Source organism: Pangasianodon hypophthalmus, chromosome 2 (assembly GCF_027358585.1).
Source record: "Pangasianodon hypophthalmus isolate fPanHyp1 chromosome 2, fPanHyp1.pri, whole genome shotgun sequence".
Taxonomy (NCBI): domain Eukaryota; kingdom Metazoa; phylum Chordata; class Actinopteri; order Siluriformes; family Pangasiidae; genus Pangasianodon; species Pangasianodon hypophthalmus.
In genome coordinates this window covers 26,732-49,687 of record NC_069711.1, presented here as the reverse complement: position 1 = coordinate 49,687, position 22,956 = coordinate 26,732, and the positions used below count along the sequence as shown (strand labels likewise).

General features: G+C 40.4%; 2 protein-coding genes across 11 annotated transcripts in view; one reads left to right on the top strand and one right to left on the bottom strand.

Annotated features, from left to right (window-relative positions):
- Positions 1 to 9,626, top strand: part of itpr1a (inositol 1,4,5-trisphosphate receptor, type 1a) — a 55,454-nt gene extending 45,828 nt beyond the window's left edge. For 6 of the 7 annotated variants that reach the window (XM_053231973.1, XM_053231972.1, XM_034298988.2 and 3 more), the window contains 8 exons: positions 1,586 to 1,750; positions 1,938 to 2,127; positions 2,579 to 2,668; positions 2,983 to 3,095; positions 4,956 to 5,121; positions 5,461 to 5,621; positions 7,158 to 7,319; positions 7,411 to 9,626. In XM_053231973.1, the coding sequence (XP_053087948.1) occupies positions 1,586 to 1,750; positions 1,938 to 2,127; positions 2,579 to 2,668; positions 2,983 to 3,095; positions 4,956 to 5,121; positions 5,461 to 5,621; positions 7,158 to 7,319; positions 7,411 to 7,497 (1,134 nt within the window). In that variant the 3' untranslated portion in view covers positions 7,498 to 9,626. Of the gene's footprint in view, positions 1 to 1,585; positions 1,751 to 1,937; positions 2,128 to 2,578; positions 2,669 to 2,982; positions 3,096 to 4,955; positions 5,122 to 5,460; positions 5,622 to 7,153; positions 7,320 to 7,410 lie in introns of all 7 variants that reach the window. The other variant, XR_008301345.1, reaches the window with a different exon arrangement.
- pfkfb4b (6-phosphofructo-2-kinase/fructose-2,6-biphosphatase 4b) lies at positions 8,637 to 20,064 on the bottom strand. Of its 4 annotated transcripts, none has more exons than XM_026945548.3 (14): positions 19,784 to 20,064; positions 18,290 to 18,406; positions 17,851 to 17,947; positions 17,696 to 17,762; positions 17,523 to 17,597; positions 17,274 to 17,330; positions 17,000 to 17,121; positions 16,567 to 16,774; positions 15,646 to 15,792; positions 14,626 to 14,730; positions 14,259 to 14,388; positions 14,001 to 14,063; positions 12,399 to 12,463; positions 8,637 to 10,152 (listed from the first exon to the last, which is right to left on the bottom strand). In XM_026945548.3, exons 1-14 carry the CDS (start codon positions 19,911 to 19,913, stop codon positions 10,093 to 10,095), a joined length of 1,443 nt encoding a protein of 480 aa, XP_026801349.1. In that variant the 5' UTR covers positions 19,914 to 20,064; the 3' UTR covers positions 8,637 to 10,092. The 4 variants fall into 4 exon arrangements, with proteins under 4 accessions (XP_026801349.1, XP_053087963.1, XP_053087964.1 ...); XM_053231988.1 differs by having other exon boundaries at positions 12,399 to 12,467; positions 14,003 to 14,063; positions 19,784 to 20,058; XM_053231989.1 differs by lacking the exon at positions 8,637 to 10,152 and adding an exon at positions 10,162 to 11,775 and having other exon boundaries at positions 12,399 to 12,467; positions 14,003 to 14,063; positions 19,784 to 20,059.
- Between the last annotated feature and the right edge of the window lie 2,892 nt (positions 20,065 to 22,956).

The window sequence follows — 22,956 nt, the reverse complement described above, 5'->3', positions numbered from 1 at the left end:
TGACACTCTGTAACACACTCTGACACTCTGTAACACATGCTGTAACACACTCTGACACTCTGTAACACACTCTGTAACACACACTGTAACACACTCTGACACTCTGTAACACACGCTGTAACACACACTATAACACACACTGACACTCTGTAACACACGCTGTAACACACTCTGACACTCTGTAACACACTCTGTAACACACACTATAACACACTCTGACACTCTGTAACACATGCTGTAACACACTCTGACACTCTGTAACACACGCTGTAACACACTCTGACACTCTGTAACACACTCTGTAACACACTCTGTAACACACACTATAACACACTCTGACACTCTGTAACACATGCTGTAACACACTCTGACACTCTGTAACACACTCTGTAACACACACTGTAACACACTCTGACACACTGTAACACACGCTGTAACACACACTATAACACACACTGACACTCTGTAACACACGCTGTAACACACTCTGACACTCTGTAACACACTCTGTAACACACACTATAACACACTCTGACACTCTGTAACACATGCTGTAACACACTCTGACACTCTGTAACACACGCTGTAACACACGCTGTAACACACGCTGTAACACACTCTGTAACACACACTGACACTCTGTAACACACGCTGTAACACACTCTGACACTCTGTAACACACTCTGACACTCTGTAACACATGCTGTAACACACTCTGACACTCTGTAACACACTCTGTAACACACTCTGACACACTGTAACACACGCTGTAACACACGCTGTAACACACTCTGACACTCTGTAACACACTCTGTAACACACACTATAACACACACTGACACTCTGTAACACATGCTGTAACACACTCTGACACTCTGTAACACACTCTGTAACACACTCTGTAACACACACTATAACACACTCTGACACTCTGTAACACATGCTGTAACACACTCTGCCACGCTGTAACACACACTGTAACACACTCTGACACTCTGTAACACACTCTGTAACACACTCTGACACTCTGTAACACACGCTGTAACACACTCTGACACTCTGTAACACACGCTGTAACACACTCTGACACTCTGTAACACACTCTGTAACACACTGTAACACACTCTGACACACTGTAACACACTCTGACACTCTGTAACACACTGTAACACACTCTGACACTCTGTAACACACGCTGTAACACACACTGACACTCCGTAACACACGCTGTAACACACTCTGACACTCTGTAACACACTCTGACACTCTGTAACACACTCTGTAACACACTGTAACACACTCTGACACACTGTAACACACTCTGTAACACACTGTAACACACTCTGACACACTGTAACACACGCTGTAACACACTCTGTAACACACTCTGACACTCTGTAACACACTCTGTAACACACACTGTAACACACTCTGACACACTGTAACACACGCTGTAACCCACTCTGACACTCTGTAACACACGCTGTAACACACTCTGACACACACTCTGACACACTAAACAGTGCACAAACAGTGTTTCTGAGTGTCTTCAGTTGTGTATATAATGTGTGTTGTGTATTTTCAGGTATGTAATAAGATTGTGTTCCTGCTGAGTTTTGTGGGTAACAGAGGGACGTTTACTCGCGGTTACAGAGCAATGGTGATGGACAGAGAGTTCCTCTTTCACCTGCTTTATCTTCTCATCTGTACACTAGGCCTCTGTGGACACGTCTTCTTCTACAGCTTACTGGTGAGCTTTCAGTAACCTTTAACTTCTTTAACCTTTGACCTCACACTATTTCTTAACAGTATCTTTAATCCTGAAACATTAAAATGCATAAAACTTAGGCACAGAGCCTGTGTACTGGCGAGTAACACTGTGAGTCACTGACCTGTGTACTGTGTATTGGGTGTGTGTGTGTGTGTGTGTGTTGTAGTTGTTTGACCTGGTGAACAGAGAGGAAACGTTGCTGAATGTGATTAAAAGTGTGACGAGAAATGGTCGCTCCATCGTCCTCACTGCTGTACTGGGACTCATTCTGGTTTATCTCTTCTCCATCGTGGGCTACATCTTCTTTAAAGACGATTTTATACTGGAGGTGGACCGTATCTCTAACTCCACTCTGGGTACACTGCACACACACACACACACACACACACACACATACAGTCTGTCAAACTACAACCTGGAGTTGTAAATGTAGAAACAGTGTTTAATCCTAGTTAGTGTTAACAATGCTGTTAATGGGGTTGGTTTTTAGTTAAACATGCAGTCACTATAAATTTTATTGTTAAATGATTGAGATACAAAATTGTAATTTTTCTCATATTGCAGCAAATTATGTTGCTCTATAATTTGCTTGTAGCTTGTCAGGGTTCTTATGCAGACCCGGCAAATCTGTAATTTCAAGGCACTCATTTCCAGAAAAAAAATTTAGAGAAAAGAATAAATCTTCTGTTAAACTAGAAAACACTTAGAAGTTATGGAATTAGACAACCGTAATGCTGAATGCTGAAAGATTTATCTTCTCTGTGTGTGTGTGTGTGTGTGTGTGTGTGTGTGTGTGTATGTGTATAGAGGAGGGGGTGAATCAGGCGAGCAGTTTCCTGTCCGAGGGTTCGTGTGTGTTGGAGAATGGGACGTGTCTGTCTGTAGGTACGGAGGAAGGTAAAAATCATTTCAGTTTATTTTGTGACTTAATTAAATAGCAATTAAATAGTAATTAGTAGTAATTAACTTAAGAAAGTTGCAGAATATAGTACATAGCGCTATCAGTTTCCTTTAACAACTCAAGCTGAATTTCTCTTACTTTAAATTTATTCCTCATCCAGACATTATTAGCACTGCCTCCAGTGTGTGTTCATAAAGTTTAGGAACTGTTTCAGTAGATTTACATTAGCTTAAAGTAGATTTTATATTTAAATATACTGAACATTTAAACAATATTGCAGCAATGAGAGAGTGTGTGTGTGTGTGTCTAGATGATGTTGAGAGAGCGTGTGATTCTCTGTGGATGTGTATGATCACTGTTCTGAGTCACGGTCTGAGGAGTGGAGGAGGAGTCGGAGACGTCCTGCGCAAACCTTCTAAAGAGGTAGTTCTCACACACACAGACACACACACACACACACACACAAAATGTAGTAAACTAACTACACAGTTACTTGTAGTTGGTGAGTTAGTAGTCTTTACTCATTTGGCTGGTTGCAGTTTTTTCTCTCTCTGTGTCGTTGTGTTGATAATGTGAGTTGTGATGATAATGTGAGTTGTGATGATAATGTGAGTTGTGATGATAATGTGAGTTGTGATGATAATGTGGGTTGTGATGATAATTTGAGTTGTGATGATAATGTGGGTTGTGATGATAATGTGAGTTGTTGTGATGATAATGTGGGTTGTGATGATAATGTGGGTTGTTGTGATGATAATGTGAGTTGTTGTGATGATAATGTGGGTTGTTGTGATGATAATGTGGGTTGTTGTGATGATAATGTGAGTTGTTGTGATGATAATGTGGGTTGTGATGATAATGTGAGTTGTGATGATAATGTGAGTTGTTGTGATGATAATGTGAGTTGTTGTGATGATAATGTGGGTTGTTGTGATGATAATGTGAGTTGTTGTGATGATAATGTGGGTTGTGATGATAATGTGAGTTGTGATGATAATGTGAGTTGTTGTGATGATAATGTGAGTTGTGATGATAATGTGAGTTGTTGTGATGATAATGTGGGTTGTTGTGATGATAATGTGAGTTGTTGTGATGATAATGTGGGTTGTGATGATAATGTGAGTTGTGATGATAATGTGAGTTGTTGTGATGATAATGTGGGTTGTGATGATCATGTGAGTTGTGATGATAATGTGAGTTGTGATGATAATGTGAGTTGTGATGATCATGTGAGTTGTGATGATAATGTGGGTTGTTGTGATGATAATGTGAGTTGTTGTGATGATAATGTGAGTTGTGATGATAATGTGAGTTGTTGTGATGATAATGTGAGTTGTTGTGATGATAATGTGGGTTGTTGTGATGATAATGTGAGTTGTTGTGATGATAATGTGGGTTGTGATGATAATGTGAGTTGTTGTGATGATAATGTGAGTTGTGATGATAATGTGGGTTGTTGTGATGATAATGTGGGTTGTTGTGATGATAATGTGAGTTGTGATGATAATGTGAGTTGTTGTGATGATAATGTGAGTTGTGATGATAATGTGAGTTGTTGTGATGATAATGTGAGTTGTTGTGATGATCATGTGAGTTGTGATGATAATGTGAGTTGTGATGATAATGTGAGTTGTTGTGATGATAATGTGAGTTGTGATGATAATGTGAGTTGTTGTGATGATAATGTGAGTTGTGATGATAATGTGAGTTGTTGTGATGATAATGTGAGTTGTTGTGATGATCATGTGAGTTGTGATGATAATGTGAGTTGTGATGATAATGTGAGTTGTTGTGATGATAATGTGAGTTGTGATGATAATGTGAGTTGTTGTGATGATAATGTGAGTTGTGATGATAATGTGGGTTGTGATGATAATGTGGGTTGTTGTGATGATAATGTGGGTTGTTGTGATGATAATGTGTGGTCGTGTTGTACACACACTCAGGTTCCGTCCACAACTTAACATGTTTTCTCAGTCGAGAAGGTCCAACGCTGCTGATGAATGTCTGTTATTTTAAATTATTTCCAGTATTTAGTTTTTCAGATTTAAGTTGTTGAGTACATTACCACACAATGACTGATGGAGCTACAATTTGATCAGGAGAAAGTAAATTCACACACTGATGGAGTTTATCGACTGACTTGCCCAGTTATCTGCAGACGATACACTCTTTCACTATCTGAGCTGTAATTAGAGTAAAATCCATGTAGTATAACTCTGGTACAGGTAGTGCAGTATGACTGTGTGTGTGTGTGTGTGTGTGTGTGTGTGTGTGTTTCAGGAGCCTCTGTTTGCTGCCAGAGTGATTTACGACCTGCTGTTCTTCTTCCTGGTCATCATCATCGTGTTGAATCTGATCTTTGGTGTCATTATCGACACATTTGCTGACCTAAGGAGTGAAAAACAGAGAAAAGAAGAAGTGCTGAAAACCACCTGCTTTATATGTGGTGAGACCACACACACACACACACACACACATGCCATGCACAGAGTAGTGGTTGGTATAAATTAGACCCCAGTAGAGATTTCTACATTCTATATCAATCACGTTTCAGCAACTTTTTTCTGTAAATGTTTTTCATTGCAGTTTATGTGACTGTTTAAATAATAAAAATATAAAATTCTAAATAGTTTGTTTGTGATACCTTAAATTTGTAAGAGGAGTTCAGCGGTCATTACTAAGAACTGTGTTAATTCTGGTAACATACACTGAATGTGTATTTAAGCATAAATATACAGGACATGTATGCTTATATTTGTGTGTGTGTGTGTGTGTGTGTGTGCAGGGTTGGAGAGAGATAAGTTTGACAACAAGACAGTGACATTTGAAGAGCACATTAAAGAGGAACACAATCTATGGCACTACCTGTACTTCATCGTGCTGGTGCGAGTGAAAGACTCGACAGAGTACACCGGCCCGGAGAGCTACGTCGCTCAGATGATCAAGGTGAGAGGAGTCTTTTATCAGGACTGTCGCATGATCACACTGGAATAGTAATGATAAAATCAGTGGTGATCATTAATAAGAGAGCCAGAAGGTACCACAGACATGAGGGCAACCTGGGACATAAGGCAGCCAGCATAGTAGCATGTGTAGCTCAACAGAGAGAGAGAGAGAGAGAGAGAGAAAGAGAGAGAAAGAAAACAGATTATTAGGTAAGCGCTTGTCTTGTAATGGTTAAGGACAATGTACTTTGTGCAAGCAGGGACTCCAGCTCTCACTTTTAGCTATGACAGCATAACTAAAAGTGAGAGCCAGAAGGTACCACAGACATGAGGGATCCTGGGACATAAAGCAGCAGCCACTCCACCATCAACAAACCTGAGTGAACGTGTGAGAGTGGGGGGGCGACAGCATCCAAACATCCCAGTTCACCACAACACTCTATACCTGTGAACCCTCCAGACCTGCCCCTGTACCTAAGAAAACTATTCACAAAGGTCTTGACTAAACAAATATGTTTTCAGCCTCGACTTAAACTGAGACTGTGTCTGAGCCCCGAACACTAAGTGGAAGGCTGTTCCATAACTGTAGGGTTTGTAAGAGAAAGCTCTACCCCCAGCTGTAGCCCGCACTATTCGAGATACCAAAAAATAGCCTGCACCTTTTGATTGAAGCAGGTGTGGTGGATCAAATGACTCCAGTGTCTAATGTCTTTTACACATTCCTCAACTTTATTAAGCTGGTGTCTGTCATCTGGCTTTGCTGAAGCAACTGTGTATCATCAGCGTAACAGTGGAAGCTAATACCATGTTTATGAATAATTTTACCCAGAGGTAGCATATATAGAGAAAAGAGGAGTTGGCCTCAAACAGAACCATACAGAACACCAAACTTTACCTTAGTATGAGAAGAGAAGTCACCATTTACATTTACAAACTGATAACGATCAGTCAAATAAGACCTGAGCCAGGAAAGGGCTGTTCCCTTAATGCCTACTACATTTTCCAGTCTATCGAGGAGAATAGCATGATCAATGGTATCAAAAGCTGCACTAAGGTCAAGCAGCACAAGCAAGGAGACACAACCCTGATCAGAAGCCAGCAGTAAGTCATTTACCACTTTAACCAGTGCTGTCTCTGTGCTATGATGAGGCCTAAATCCTGACTGATACATTTCATGAATGTTATTCCTATGTAAGTGTGAGCATAGCTGCTGTGCTACAACATTTTCTAGGATCATGGAGATAAAAGGGAGGTTTGATATTGGTCTATAGTTAGACAGCTGACAGGGGTCAGTGGTTTGCTTGTGTACTATCATGAAGATGTGATTTTGATAGAAACTGTAAAGCACTTCTGTTAGTTTCTCTGGATAAGTGAGTCTGCTGAATACTGGACTAAAGTCAGGAGCTTGACTTTAGAATGATGAACTGAACTAAAACACATACAGTCACCGAGGAGAGAAAAGAAGTGCAAGTTCATTTTGTGTTGTTTTCTTCTTTCCTTTTCTGTGTCTGTCTGTCTCTCTCTCTCTCTGAGACAGGAACACAATCTGGACTGGTTCCCCCGAATGAGAGCGATGTCTCTGGTGAGCAGTGACTCAGAGGGAGAACAGAATGAACTTCGCTCCCTGCAGGACAAACTTGAGTCCACCATGAGACTCGTCACCAACCTGACCAATCAGCTCACAGAGCTCAAAGAGCAGGTGTGTGTTGCACACTCATTGTGTGTACATGTGTGTTAACAGCGTGTGTGTAAGTGAGTGTTTACACTTATTATTTGTGTGTTGTGTGTAGATGACGGAACAAAGGAAGCACAAGCAGCGGATTGGTCTATTGGGAAACCCCGCCCACCTCAATATTAATCCACAGCAGCCTGCCTGAGGGGCGGAGACAGGATGTGTGTGTGTGTGTGTGTGTGTGTGTGTGTGTGTACCTCATTAATCTGGATGCAGCCTTAAAGGATGACTTTTTTTAGGGTTCTTGTTATAGTGTTTTTTTCCCTATAACTCTGTTGCGTGTGCACTTCCTCATGAGGAAAAACATACAGATTTATTGTAGGTCTAACATTCACTCTCAAGCAGGGCAAGATTTAAAACATTTACACTTTCTATGTGCATTGGTACTTTTTACCTGTTTAAAGAGCACTGGTACTGAACAGAGTTCGTCACTACACCAGAGCCTCATTTATAAACCGTCTACTTCAGAGTGATTTGTGAAAGGACTATACTAAAAACTGTACCGCGCCCTTCCCTTTCCTTAAATGTGGAATAGTAACGAGCCACCATGGTGATGGTGATGGTGATGATGATGATGAAGGGTTTGTGAGCGTCTCTCAGCTACCCAAGAGCTGAAATGTGAAATAATCACTGAATCACTGGTTAAAGTTTGTGTATCAGTACAGAAGTCCACTGGAGGGTGTGTGTGGAAGTCGAGGCGTATTTGTGTGCTCTTGATTCTAACGTGTGTGTGTGTAATAAACAGGTCACAGCTGGAGAAATTTAGAACTTTTATTTGTTTAATGAATCGTTCATAGAACCTTTTAGAATATAATCATGTCCATCTTTAGGATTCTTTTAATGCACATCTTTATAAAAGCCCTTGATTTTATGGATGAAAAGTTTTCTAATGAAGCCAGATTTCAGTAGACCTTGACGTATCAGCTGTTAAAACACTTGTGTGATTTTTCACTTTTTTATCTTGTATTGGGTGTAACAGGAACTTTCCAGACATTTCACATGGACACTGTAATTAATCCTGACTGAGAGTTTTTGCACTGTTTTTGTCACTTAATGTTAATTATGTGGGCAGGCTTTTAGTTTTTTTTAGTTTGACTGAAATTATTTATCTTGTGCCTTCATACACATATTTATACACATGCTGCCTGTTTGCATGATGCAATGGTGTAAAACACCAGAATTATTATCCTGTTTTTATGTGTAATGTTTTTCCCTTTTGATCAGTAATAGACTGTGAAAGCAGAGCTCTTTAAATCACTATGTTTCAGTGAACTGAGTTGAGTGTTAAATTTTCAATAAGAAATTGTTTATTTTCACATTCTAATAAACGTTAGACAGAACAGCCCGAACATTAAATACACATAAATGTAAAAGAGTGTTTATGCTCCACATGGACTGGTTTAATGACATTGTGCTTTAGTCCAGCTTTAAGACCCATGAATATTCATGAAGCAGCACTGAAGACTTGTGCGTATGGAAAAGAAATACATACATTTTCTAGAAAGTGAGACACACAGTAAAGATAAAGAGCAGTGATGATGATGTGCATGATTCTGATCTGAGTTCTGGCTTCATTGTGTAGAAGTATAACTTCTGAGGAATAAATCTGTACACCGCATTGACTGTTTCTCTCAAACATGAAGAAAAGGAGTTTTATTTATTTCCTCCTCACAGTTTCTGTGTCTCTGTGGAATGTTTAAAACACACTCTCTCTCTCTCTCTCTCTCACACACACACACACTCTCTCTCTCTCTCTCTCACACACACACACACACTCTCTCTCTCTCTCTCTCTCTCTCTCTCTCTCACACACACACACACACACACACACACACTCGCTCACACACACACACACATACACACACTTTTCTCTTTCAGGAAAATCAGACTGTTTTAAACTCAATACCAACTGAAGGCTCAGAAACATGTGCAAAAACATCAGATCCAAACCCAAATGAAATTAAAATAATAAACATTTCACACACACACACACACACACACAGTGAACTGACATTATTATTTTTAGTTATAGATCACGGTGGCTCATTTGAGTACAGTTTTTGTATATACTTTACACTGTACATTTGTGTTACTGTAAAATGTAAACAGTACATAATAAATCAGAAACTCAGGATGATGTTCATGTTTATCACTCTGCTAAAAGTTCTTTATGTCTAAATTCAAGTCAAATTTGATTTTAAATTTCTTGCAAGCTTTAGAACACATTTTTATTAAAGAAAAAAAAAAAGAACTCATCACTCTCAGCTAATCTAATCTGGAGACTTTCACTTTTACAGTGACTGAAAACCCAGAGCAGGGTTAGGTTAAAAATCACCAACTATGCTTTAGTTAATCCAATAAAGAAACTCGCATATTAAGGCTTTAAATAAAGTTTTGTGTTTGGCACAGTGTCTTTTTTTTATATTTTTTCCCCATCAACAACCAAAAATTTGCTATTTCAACATTTAGAAAAAGTGTAAACATCAGGAAAATGTAGAAAAATGAGGAACGTAAGTGTTTCAGCTACACAAGCTCACCATCATGTACATGAAGTAATGTGTAAATCTCAGCATAAACACACACACACACACACACACACCCCAGTGTTGACCTCAGGACTGGATTCCAGTCATCACTCAGTTTGATTATTATGACAAAAGTAAAAATCTTTCACAGTGTTGAAGGAGAATAATGAATGAGTAAACAGGAGTGTGTGTGTGTGTGTGTGTGGTGTGTGTGTTCACTGGTGTGCAGGGACGGTAAGCAGCGCCTCCTCGGCCAGACGAGACACGTCCACGTTCTGTTGACAACAAAAAAGGAGACAGCAGGAGTGTGAAAACAGATGGTATATTCACTTCCATTTACTCTCACCTTGAGGCATCACGTGCACACACACACACTAACACTTTATAAACAAACACAAGTGACATTGTTTTAATATAAAACATAGATGAAATATTTCCTCATGTCCTGTTCACTGTGTAGAGCTGAGAGGAGAAACTCACCGCGTTTCTGAGTCCTGAATACTGCACACTGATTACTGTATACTGAGTACTAATACAGTATATTATATACTGAATACTGATTATTGAGTACTAATACAGTATATTATATACTGAATACTGATTACTGAGTACTAATTACCATGTACTATACACTGAATACTGCACATTGACTATACAGGACAACAGAACAGTGTTGTGTGGGAAAACTACTGCAGTGCAGCACTGTAAAGTGCAGGTGAGCAGTGGTGTTAATAGAGTCATGCTGTCTGGGGTTTGATTAGTGCAGGTGAGCGTTGAGTAATCTGACTGCCTCGGGGTGGAAACTGTTGCGGAGTCTGCTGGTGGTGGCACGGATGCTCCTGTACTTTCTGCCAGAAGAGTGAAGAGTCCGTGAGAGGGTTGGGACGGATCGTCCACAATGCTGGTGGCTTTGTGGATGTAGTGCTTGTTGTAATGGTGGGTAGAGAGATACCGATGATCTTTTCAGCTTTTCTCACAATTTGCTGTCTTGCAGTCCGAAACTGTGCAGTTCCCATACCACACGGTGAGACAGCTGGTCAGGACGCTCTGTTATCGTCCCTCTGTAGAAGGTGGTGAGGATGGGAGGGGGGAGTTTGGACGTGGAGGCGCTGCTGGGCCTTCTTGGCTAGAGATGTGGGCCGAGCAGCCGAGGTACGGGCGGGTGCAGCCTTGTTTGCATCATGAATGTTGGTGTAAACAAGGTCTAGTGGGTCTGTTCCAAATCAACATGCTGGTAGAATTTTGGCAGCACTGGTTTGCGTGGTTAAAGTCCCCAGCGACAATGACAAATCCGTTGGGGTGCACTGTCTGTAGATTAGCCCTGTGTAATTCATTTAGCGCTTCCCTTGTGTTAGTGCTTCGTGGAATGTACAACGTGAGGTAGTAAACTCTGGGGACGTAGTATGGCCGGCACTTTACAGTCATAAACTCAACCAGCGACGAACAGTAGCTGTTGGGTGGTTAGCTGTAATCTGAGGAAGTTCAATTCAATGAATTTTATTTTTATAGCACATTTTACAGTGGACATTAACACAAAGCAGCTTTACAGAAATTCGGAAATAACATTTAAATTCAAGTCCGGTTTATTGTCTATTGAGTAAACACTGGATAAGAGAATGGATAGTAGAGTCAAGCAGCTAGGATTAGCCTTTAGCCAATCCCGGATGCCCGCTCGTTCTCCGTGCTTCCACTTCCTCGCACACCATTTCCAGCGCCCTCTATCCCAGCCGGCAGCATCAGGCAATACCAGGGTCTCGAGGCCTAGTCCGCATGGCAGCCCATAGACGTATCTTAGAGGTCACGTAGATCTTCCTGCAGTCCATTGTTTATTTTTTCCTGAGCTTCATTTTCCAGTGTTCAGCAGAAGTTGGAAATGATAAACACGGTCACCGGTGTTTCTGATGCACATTGCAGGTAAAAGTTTCCTAATTAGTAAGGACTACACGTAACATAGCACCATATTTATGGACTTCAAGTCGCCTCTGCGTGCTACCCCACCGCCATCTTTGTCATCTCTAATACTAATTACTGAGTACTGATTACTGTGTACTGAGAACTGAATACTGATTACTGAGAATTGAGTACTGATTTCTGATTTCTCAGTACTGAGTATTGCGTACTGATTACTGATTATTGAGTACCGAGACCTGATTACTGAGTACTGATTTTTTTTTTTCCCCAATTTTCTCCCTGGTCACCTGCCAGTTCTCAAACTACAGTCAGCTCTCCTCTATCATATGGCAGCTACCTTCACTGGTGGGTGAAGGCTAACACGTGCTTCCTCCGAGACACGTGAAGCCAGCTGCATCTTCTCGAGCTGCTGTCCATGCTGCATCACAGGGTGGCGTAACATACACAGGGGAAGGTGCTATCCACCCTCTTCCTTATACCTGAGCTCTCAGACACCCACAACTGGTTATGGGACAGAGAGTACAAGCCTCCCACCCAGACAGCACTGAATACTGAGTACTGAATACAGAGTACTGATACTACTGCATGTGGTTTTGTTTCTGCAGGGTACCTCTGGTTTGTCTCTGTGCGTGTTCACTGCATCGACATTCAGACCCACCGACTCCACTTTGCACCCTCAGGTAACAGAAAGAGAGAAAAATTAGACCATCTCACACACACACACACACACACACACACACACACCACCTAAACCAGGGGTTCCTAAACTAGGGGTCGTGACCCCACATGGGGTCTCTAAATTACAAATGAGGTCGCAAGAGAAACTCACAATCTCCTCTTTTGTTTCATTCATTTATTTTACAAATTCGTATCAGAAACTTCAGAGATGGATTTTGTGTGCTAATCTTCTGATGATCTTTGTATTACTGGGAGACACTTTTAGACAAGCCATGTTTAGATTAATAGTGTACGTCCTATTTTAGTCTTTGCAGTATTATAGCACGCTGCATATTTCAGCAATAAAAATGGTAAAATTTCTCTGTCCTTCTACTGCCACTAAACAAACTAGCGTTGTATCTCAAATTGCATACTTATATACTATGCTGGAGCATTTTTGAGCACTAACACTAACCAGGTTTCCTATTACAGTTAGTGTTTTAAATTTAAAAAACTCTCATGTCACCTTCAAACCTACCAAAAGCTCTGTTTTATATACCAGCCTTTTGGATTTTCTACATTATATAATATTCTACTTTCTACGTTTCTACATGCAAATACGTTTGAATACAAGGGCAGTGTTTTAAACACAGCTCATGACAACAATCACGATGATGTCAGAATGTTTAAAGAGAGACACAAAGCTCATCAGTGTATTTAACGTCACTGTGCATGAAATCATTAAACATTTTACAGCTCGACTTGGAGACCTGATGGACAGGGATGTTTCAGCTCTGCCGTCTAGTGAATATCACATTTAAATCTCCCTGATGTACATAAGATACACAGTGAGTGTGTGAACAATGCGGCTTGTGTTACTGCTGCTTCTGCACGCACATGCAAAATCATGCATCAAGTATAAATCAGACTCCTCTGCTTGGCGTGGGGGCGTTTCACTATCACACCACCCCGGCGCGGATTATTCTCCTATACCAACACAACACTTCCCTCTAAACTGGTAAATCAGTGCGAGATATATTTTTTTGGTTTTTTAGTCATTTACATCACACATGTGAATGTTACTGACATCATAACATGTTCAAATGTTACATTAGTCCTATATTATATCTGGAATTAAAAAAAAATATAGGGTGGTCAAGGCTTGGGGTCGCAGAAAATTCATAAGGTCCATTTGGGGTCATTTGCGGGGTGTACAGGTCTTTGGGAACCCCGACATAAACGTGCACACACACACAGACACACACACACACACAGGCACGCACACTTCAATTCAATTCAATTTTTTCTGTATAGTGCCTTTAACAGTGGCCATTTTCATAAATCACTGATTCATTACCAATTAACTGCTGTTCATTACTGTTTTATTACTGTTTTAACAGCAGATTTAGAGATTTTCTTCAACATTTATAAACAGATAAAGTACTGAATGAGGGACAATTAAACAACAGCACAAAATTAGATTATTTCTCTGATATCTCCTATAAGTTTCAGAGGTTGTGTGTGTGTTTATGTGTGAGTGTGTTCATTTTCTCACCATAAGCCACAGGTGTGAGTTTCAGCACTGTGTGTAAGGGACATTTCAGATATGGCAACTCATCTAAAAAACAAACAAACAAAAAAAACATGTAAACTTTCAGTCATATTTACTCACTGTTTCTAACCAGCTGCAGAATTGCAGAATTCACATTTACACAAATCCAACTGGAGAGAACAGTTTTCTACAATATTATTTATTATCCTAAAATCATGGTGCGGGGTGTACAGGTCATTTTTAAAGATTTTTGTTTCTCACCTGCACTTTTGTCCAGGAAGTACGCGAGGAGGCAGCGCATGACGGCCTGATGACAGATCACCAGAACATTCTCCTGCCTCTCCAACTCCATAATCACGGGCTCCAGACGCTGCACCAGATCCTCATACGACTGCATGCACACACACTTCAGTCATTTCATGGAGTCTTAACGTCATTTTTATGTTCATATTGCTATAAAATAGCCATCTGTGTATATTATGATATGCACATCTCATCTTTGACACATGTACAGTTACAGGCCTGTACATATGATAATAATGATGATAATATTTTGTCTGTGGACCCCATGAGTAGATGTTGTGTTTGTGATGGAGGTATTTAGGACCCTGCGGAGTGAACACAGTACCTCTCCTTTAGGGTAGCGATATCGGAACTTGTCCTGATCCCGCAGTGCAAATTCGAGAGGATAATGTTCCTGTATCTCCTCATACATCATCTCCTCACACACACCCTACACACACACCAAGACAGAGCAGGTGGTTAGGGCTGATTTATACTTTTGTCAGCATGTCAGGATGTTGTATGTGTGAAACCTCACTTAGGATGAAGTCTTCATACTTGATCGTAATATTAGTGTGTCCACTAGGGGGCAGTGTCACGTTAACCAACCCAGAAAAATGTGTACAGTAAAAACAAAGCATAATTCTGTGTTTCAGGGTAGAAATGATAAATATATGATAACACAGGAGAAAAAGTGCTGGAGAACTAAAAGAAACCTTGTGCGATTAATTATAAACCAAGTGAATTCTCACTGAAAATATCTCTGAAGTGGATTTCACTCATCGGCATTCAGCAGTATCAAGCGGGTCATGCAGTGAAGCACTTCGATTTAAAGAGTGTTTAAATCCACAATTTTATCAATCACAGAATGAAGATGATAGACTGATTTTATTTTAATTGCGTTGCCGTGGTTTACATCACCTACACTGTGTCTGTGTTGAGGGTCTGTTAGAAGAAAAAGAAAGTGTGAAAGTAAAGTACAGTGAGCGTTGTACTAAGAAACTAACAGTATGATTATTTATGAGTGTTTTTCATCCCTTTCTGTCGCTAGCCTTTACTTATGAGATTTTTACCAGACTACACTTTCCAAGATCACCATGGTGTTATGACACGTCTGTAGAAGAAGGAAAGTACTGGATGTGATGAGGGGAAAATTGTTCACACTTCATTGTTTATAGTTTTATTGCTCACACAAGATGTGATTGGAACAAATACTATTACTTTGGAACCTGTAATAAAACCCACGGAAGAAAGGTAAGCAAGCAGACACACCTCTCTATCAACCAGTCAGCGCTCCATCTCACACTCACACATCAGGACAGAACATGGGATTAATCACACTGACACACACACACACAAAACTTACAGCGTCAATCTCATTAAGAGCTTTCCACTGTTCGTACGGAACACTGAGTGCCTCTGCAGTCTGGATGGTTCTCTTCATTTGACTCGTCCAAACTTTCAGATCCTTTATGTTCTGTTCCTGAATGAATTTCCCCAAACACTCAGCAAACTGTGAGAGAGAAATACGTCTGTGTGAGTAACGCAAACACACAATATACAATATAACCAACAACCAAACAGAAACTAATGGAACTTCTGGGGTTCTGGTTTAATTCCCATCAGCCTGAGTAGTGACTGGAACTGTTACCATGACTACAGTAAAAGTGACATCATTAAGTCCAATGAGATGAGCTTAGATTAACATCATTCCTGTGATACTATTAGTATAGTAGTATAAGTAGTATAATAGTATAACCAACTGGAACCAAATCAGTGACTAAAAAATATTCTCTGAACAGTTTCAACTTCATTCTCTATAATCAGCAGATAAAAAGAAGCACTGTGACAAAATCAAGATAAAAATAATTTTAACCCACATTAACAGAAATATAATTAAATGAAAATAACATGAGGACGTAAAAGATCACCAAAAACTGTTTCTGTGTGCGTAGCTCTAGAGTCTCTGCGTAATTACACGTTTGTGAAAGTTGAGAAATAAAACACATTACACACACACTGCACCAATAAACCAGACTGTGTGTTGTGCTGTTTTTGCTGCAGTGTACACAGCACACAAGTGTGTGTGTGTGTGTGTGTGTGTGTGTGTGTGTGTGTGTGCGTGCAGGTATGGGTGTGTGTGGGTGCTGTTTTACTGTTTTTAGGAGCTGATGTTACTCAAGTTTTAATTTCTAACACAGTAATAAAAAATGCTGTCACATCTCTTTTAGTACATGCAAATAACAGAGAAACGTAGAGACACACACACACACACACAAACACATACCTGCTTGCCGCGGGGCGACAGGCCTGAATCGCCCCCGATGCGTCCCCGGATGTTGAGTTCGCTCTCGCCATGGCGACAGAGATAGATGGAGCGTGGAGTAATGTGAATATTCATCAGGTAATAAACGATGCGGCTCTGAATGTGGTCCATCACGCGGTTTACTAAATATCGCATCCCCACGTCCATCACCTTAATGTAGGACAGGTCCCTGTGAGTAACAGCACACACACACACACACACACATACCTCAGCAGTTCCACAAAACCCCTGCCTTCACTAACTAGACCTTCAATCTTCCAGTTTTCATTTAAACAAATCTACAGATCTAAATTGTATTTCTGAAAATAACTGTGGAGATGAAAGTGAGGATGTGGAAGTGTTAACTATCTAAATTATAATTATATTAATTACGTGAAAGTGAAGATGTTCTAACCTGTCCAATGCCTCATCCAGCGGCTCGTACGAGTTCTCATAACATTCAATCCTCTTCATAAAGTCCTGAACAGCATCCTCAGTGTTGCAGTCAATATAATCAGGACTGTTCAACTTTACCTGCTGCTCAGACACACACACACACACACACACACACACACACACACACACACACACACACATACACTTAATCCTGATGCATTTTTACACACTATTATTTGTAAATATGCATAAGTAATAGTGTAAAGTAAAAATTCTTTAATGTAGGTTCTTACTACAATGTTCTGAGCAATAACCTCTGGATCATCACACACCGACTCAACAAAAAACACCTGTAACAAACACAGAAATATGAAAATGTATGAAAAAAGTTTAAACACCACGCTGTAGAGTTCAGGAGGAGTTTAAACACCATGCTGTAGAGTTCAGGAGGAGTTTAAACACCACGCTGTAGAGTTCAGGAGGAGTTTAAACTGATATGTTCTGACATATATATTCAATAGAGCTGTTGAACTTGTTTGCACCTTGTAGCCATTTTGTTCAGCAAATCGCATGATCATTTTCCTCCTCTCTCTCGTAGTGTTAGTGGCATCAAACACCTGTCAAGTAAATGGTAATAAATGATTTAAAGCTATTACATGCATCGGCTTTAAATTTCCTCTACAGTAAATATAGTCAGTGTATTCATTTCACTCACAGCCACGTGTCCTCCGTCCACACTGAGGAACTGTTTCACATCATTCAGAGCCACCAGAGCACACTGTCTGAAACACAACACACATGTCCAGTCACCAAAAATACTCAAAAATACTCAACACCACAAACACAAACAGATAGATGATGTCATCTTACTTCCTGATCTTTAGTCCCTCTTCATTATCAGGACGGAAAAACTCAAAGTTTCTGTAGACTTTCATACACTCCCTCCGGTACTGTCCAACATTAAACTCTACACACACACGCACACACACACACAAACATTACACTGAGAATATAATAAACATTAAAGTTCTACTGCTGTGTTTGTTCTCACTCAGAGTGGAAGTGTAAGGGGCAGATGATGAATGTTTTTGTCTTCACACTTAGTCTTCAGTTAAAGGTGTCTGTGTATAAATGTAAATGTCTCCTTTCAGAGACGGAACTTATTCTGTGGTAATTTGTCTCTGATGGTGTGACGATACCACAAATATTGCTGCAGTGTATGAACGTTAAATATAAACATTCATAAAAACAGCTTTAGAAAGAGTGAGGAACATTGGAGAAGAACTTTAAGAGAACTTTTAATAAGTACCTTTAGTCGGAACACCAATCCAGTTGAGGTATCGAGTGAGTTTTTTAGAGATGTAGGTTTTTCCTCTAGCTGGCAACCCCACAGTAACTATGAGGGTGGGACAGTTAGTCATGCAAACTGAGAGACAGAGAGACAAACAAACAGAGTGAGAGAGGCAGAGAGAGGTTAACTGTTAGAAAAGGTGTAAAATAAATGCAAATAGCTTTAATCATTCTGTTCTTCACACAGACATTTAAACTGAAAGGTGTATAACACCTTTGTTCATCAGACACACAGAGACACAGACACACATTTCAATGATAATTCCATATAATATATATATATGATATTCCATATACAGACGTTCAACCACTCGTTCTTGAGATATTGCACTAATGAAACTAACAACGGATGCACACATGGACGTGTAGCTCAAACACAAAAAGAGGTGGGGCTGAGGAAACGCATTTGACCCTGCTCACACTGGTACTTGACCACTTGTTCAATTCAGTTTTATTTGTACAGCACTTTTAACAATGGACATTAACACGAAGCAGCTTTTCAGACTTGTGATTAATGCAGGTTAATGCCAGGTGTGAATGGGGACACACTTGAGCACTATTAACCGAGACCCTGAACTCAGTGACTCCATCAGCTGACACCAACTCAGATCTGGAATCGTGAAACATCAAACACAGTGTTGCCAACTTAGTGACGTTGTCTCTATATTTGGTGACTTTTAAAAAAGCTTGGAACAAATCCCACAACTTTGTGAACAGACATTAACAGCTGTCCTGCACTTGCTACGGCTCTCCAGCACACATCACAGCTTCTGGAGAGAGCAAGTTCACTTCCACTCACCACCAGCGTGTAAAGCCAACCATCAATCACTGATCACCACTGCTCCCAACGACCAATCGCCGATCACCACTGCTCCCTACAGCCAATCACTGATCACCACTGCTCCCAACGACCAATCGCCGATCACCACTGCTCCCTACAGCCAATCACTGATCACCACTGCTCCCAACGACCAATCGCCGATCACCACTGCTCCCTACAGCCAATCGCTGATCACCACTGCTCCCTACAACCACTGATCCCTACAGCCAATCGCTGATCACCACTGCTCCCTACAGCCAATCGCTGATCACCACTGCTCCCTACAACCACTGATCCCTACAACCGATCGCTGATCACCACTGAATATGCAAATTAGTCTATGACGTAATCTGACGATTTCTAGCGACTTTTGAGCAAGCATTAGCTGGTTATGCCTGAGAAGAGCTGGCATCACTGATACTGAAACGCCTCTGAAGCTGATTGCATCACACCCCGGGCCTCCTGTGAGCGGGAGCGCGCGCTGGTTTACACTCTTCCAGGCGACAAAGTGCTGCTTTCTAAACTTCATGTGCAAAAGCACACACATTCACGCACTGGAATTTCTATAAAATCAATAAGTTCTTGAACGCATGGACTTCAGTGGCGATGACACGCGCACGCATTTCTACTCACCTTTTCTCTGAGAAATGTGCGTTTCCGGAAGTCCATTCTTGCACGGCATCCATATCTTATGCAGCGGGTTCTGCGCGAGCTCCCGGGGCAGAGCTACCGGTGTTAACGTTATGTCTTGAGTGGAAGTCATGCCAGTGGAGTTCACATGCTGTGAGCAGGAGAACTGATGCGGCTTTAATGTGGAGCTTTATGTCAGATCAGCTGAGGAACAGCGCAGCGACTCTCTACCGTAATACCGGTAAAAAACGCGCACGTCGAAACCCCACACCACAGGCTGCAGTCTTTACAGACAGGAACCTCTTTAACTGTAGAATAAAACTAAATAGAAGTGAAATAAATAAACAAACAAACAAACTAATAAATAAATAAATAAATTTAATAATGATGGACTGACTTACACCACTGTAATGAAAAAAAAAAATCACAGACCCTGCTTTGAAAATCTTGGTTAAAGAGAAAAATTAAAATTTCTCCACGATATCAAACATTAAAAAAAAATAATAATAATTGGATGTGACATTCACTGGATTCACTCAGGAGATATTAACTGCAATTGTAGTTGATTAAGTTGACTCATGGTTCTGTTCTAAGTTATTCACAGTTACAAGCCTAACTGAGTGGACACGAAAATCAGTTTAATGTAATCTAGTGTAAATAAAGTTATCCATCTCTCCATCTCTCCATCCCGCTTATCCTACACAGGGTCGTGGGGGCCTGGAGCCTCTCTCAGGGGACACCGACCCATCACAGGGGCACACATTGCACACCCACTACGGACAGTTTAGAGATGCCAGTCCACCTACAGCGCATGTCTTTGGTCTGGGGAGGAAACTGGAGTACCCAGAGGAAACCCCTGAAGCACGGGGAGAACATGCACACATGCACACAGGGCAGAGGTGAGATTCAAACCCCAAACCCCAGAGGTGCGAGGCAACAGTGCTGACCACTGAACAATTTAATGAAACTAATTAAAGTACTGTTTTGAATTTGCAATGCTCCAGCAGCTCCAAAAAATAAATGTTCTGCCACAAATTTAGCAAATGTGTCTAATATTTACATCGTTAAATATCTTCATTAAATAAATATGTGCTGTGATCATAAACAGGTCCTCCAAAGTTTTTCCACTGGAGGTGGGTTAGAGACCCCCAAAATTATTATTATTATTATTATTGTTATTATTATTATTATTATTATTATTATTATTATTATGTGGTATTTATTTTAGAGGTCTCTAACCCTTCTCCAATGGAGAAACATTGGAGGAGTTGTTACTGCTGTTGTTATTGTTGTTATTGTTGTTGTTGTTGTTGTAATATTCCCACTCTGTCAGTGTGCACATGCAGATGTACCTGTGTGAGCTGTGAGTAAAGCACTGAACTGAAAGTCAGTAATCACTGTGAGAGATTTAAAGTAAGATGTACAGCAGAATGGCGCATTGCTGACTTGTTCCGATCAGAAAACATGATTTATTACAAATCTTAAGGCTGTTCGATGAAGAGCGCACAGCAGGACGTTTTAATTACCGTAAATCCGCGGATAGATGAGCGCGAGCTCGGGTGAGAAAAACAGCAGGTTCACATGCCGGGCGCGTGGGCGGCGAATGTTGATGCGGCTCCGTCCAATCAGAGCGCTGCTCCTCGGAGAGCTCAGCCAATCGCAGAGCGGACAGAGTGCACGATGAGGCGTGGACAACACACAGTGCACACCGTGCTGTAACCGGAAGTCTCTTGTTTTTCAGAGAAAAACCGCAGGAACAAACACTGTGTTCAGGCTGTTATAGTACAGCGTGTCCCAAAAGTCTCCATACATTAACACTTTTTAGGAAAATGCAACTTTATTTACAAAGCATCCTCTACATCATTGGTGTTTCTTTGTAAAGTCGTTTCTCCCAGCTTTCACTCCCAGTGTGGTGTGTGTTGTGTTCACCATGTTTCTGATCCATGAGAATAATTTCAGTGCCTATATAAAGTTATATATATAATATATATATAAAGTTAATGTATTCTCTGTATGGAGACTTTTAGGACTCTGTATTAATATTGCGTGCGTATTACTATGTTTATTAATATTTCTGTGATATTAATCCGGATTCATCAAATATCACGTGCGCTTTAAATATACTTCTGCAATTTAAAACTAATCACATAACTCATTACTGATTGTGTTTTTCTTGCTGTAGTACAGGAGGTTCCAGACTTTTTATGCAAATAAAACTTTGGAGCAGGACTTTCTGCCTTGAGCAACCTACATTTTAAATTCCAGATTTATGATATAGGACTACTGTAACATCTGAACATTTTATTGCCAGTAACACACGCATGTGTAATGTAAGTGACTAAAAAACAAAGGAATATTCCTTGCACTGACTTACATTTGATTTAAAAAGTTTACACACCCCTGTTAAAAGCACAGGTTTTTGTGATGTAAAAAAAGAAAAGATAAATCACGTCAGACTTTTTCCACTTTTAATGTGAAATAGCAGCCAACAACAATCAAGTGAAAAATAAATAGAAACATTTTAGGAAAGAAAAAGAAAATAAACCTACAATAACCTGGCTGCATAAGTATGCACACCCTTTCATGTAAGTGTCATGTGACTGTGCTCAGAATGAACCAATCACATTCAATCTCATGTTCAAAAGTAATTATCCTACAGCTGTCATCACTGAAGTGATTCTGATTAACTGCAAATAAAGATCAGCTGTTTGTGTAGGAGTTTCTTCTTGGTTTCATCTGACTGCTGAAGCCAAAGAGCTTACAAAGCATGTATGGGATCTCACTGTGGAAAGTTAAGGAGAGGGGTATAAAAGAATTTGCAAATCATTAGATGTACCATGGAACTCAAGTGAAGAAAATGAAGCACCACAGCGACATCACCGTGAACAGGACGTCCCTCCAGGACTGACTAAAAGAATGTTGAAGGAATATCTGGCAAGTACTGATTACTCTCTGCATGTGACATCAATCTCTCATATTCTTCACATGTCTGGGCTCTGGGGTAGGGTGGCTAGACAGAAGCTTCTTTGCTCACCTAAATCACCCCAAACCATGTGGCAAAATGTGTTATGGTCTGCTGAGACCAAGGTAGAACTTTTTGGACATAATTCTAAAAGATACAGCGGGGTCCAAAGGTCTGAGAGCACTAGTGAACATGCCTCTATTTTGCATTCTTT

Bases quoted from the DNA above. Each gene is read 5' to 3' on its own strand.
- pfkfb4b (XM_026945548.3), bottom strand. From the start codon at position 19,913: ATGACTTCCACTCAAGACATAACGTTAACACCGGTAGCTCTGCCCCGG. The intron at 17,331-17,522 runs GTGCAAACAAGT...TGTTTGTTACAG, and splicing joins CTGAACAAAATGGCTACAAG to GTGTTTTTTGTTGAGTCGGT. The intron at 14,731-15,645 runs GTAAGTTTTGTG...GTGTGTGTGTAG, and splicing joins CTCTTAATGAGATTGACGCT to GGTGTGTGTGAGGAGATGAT.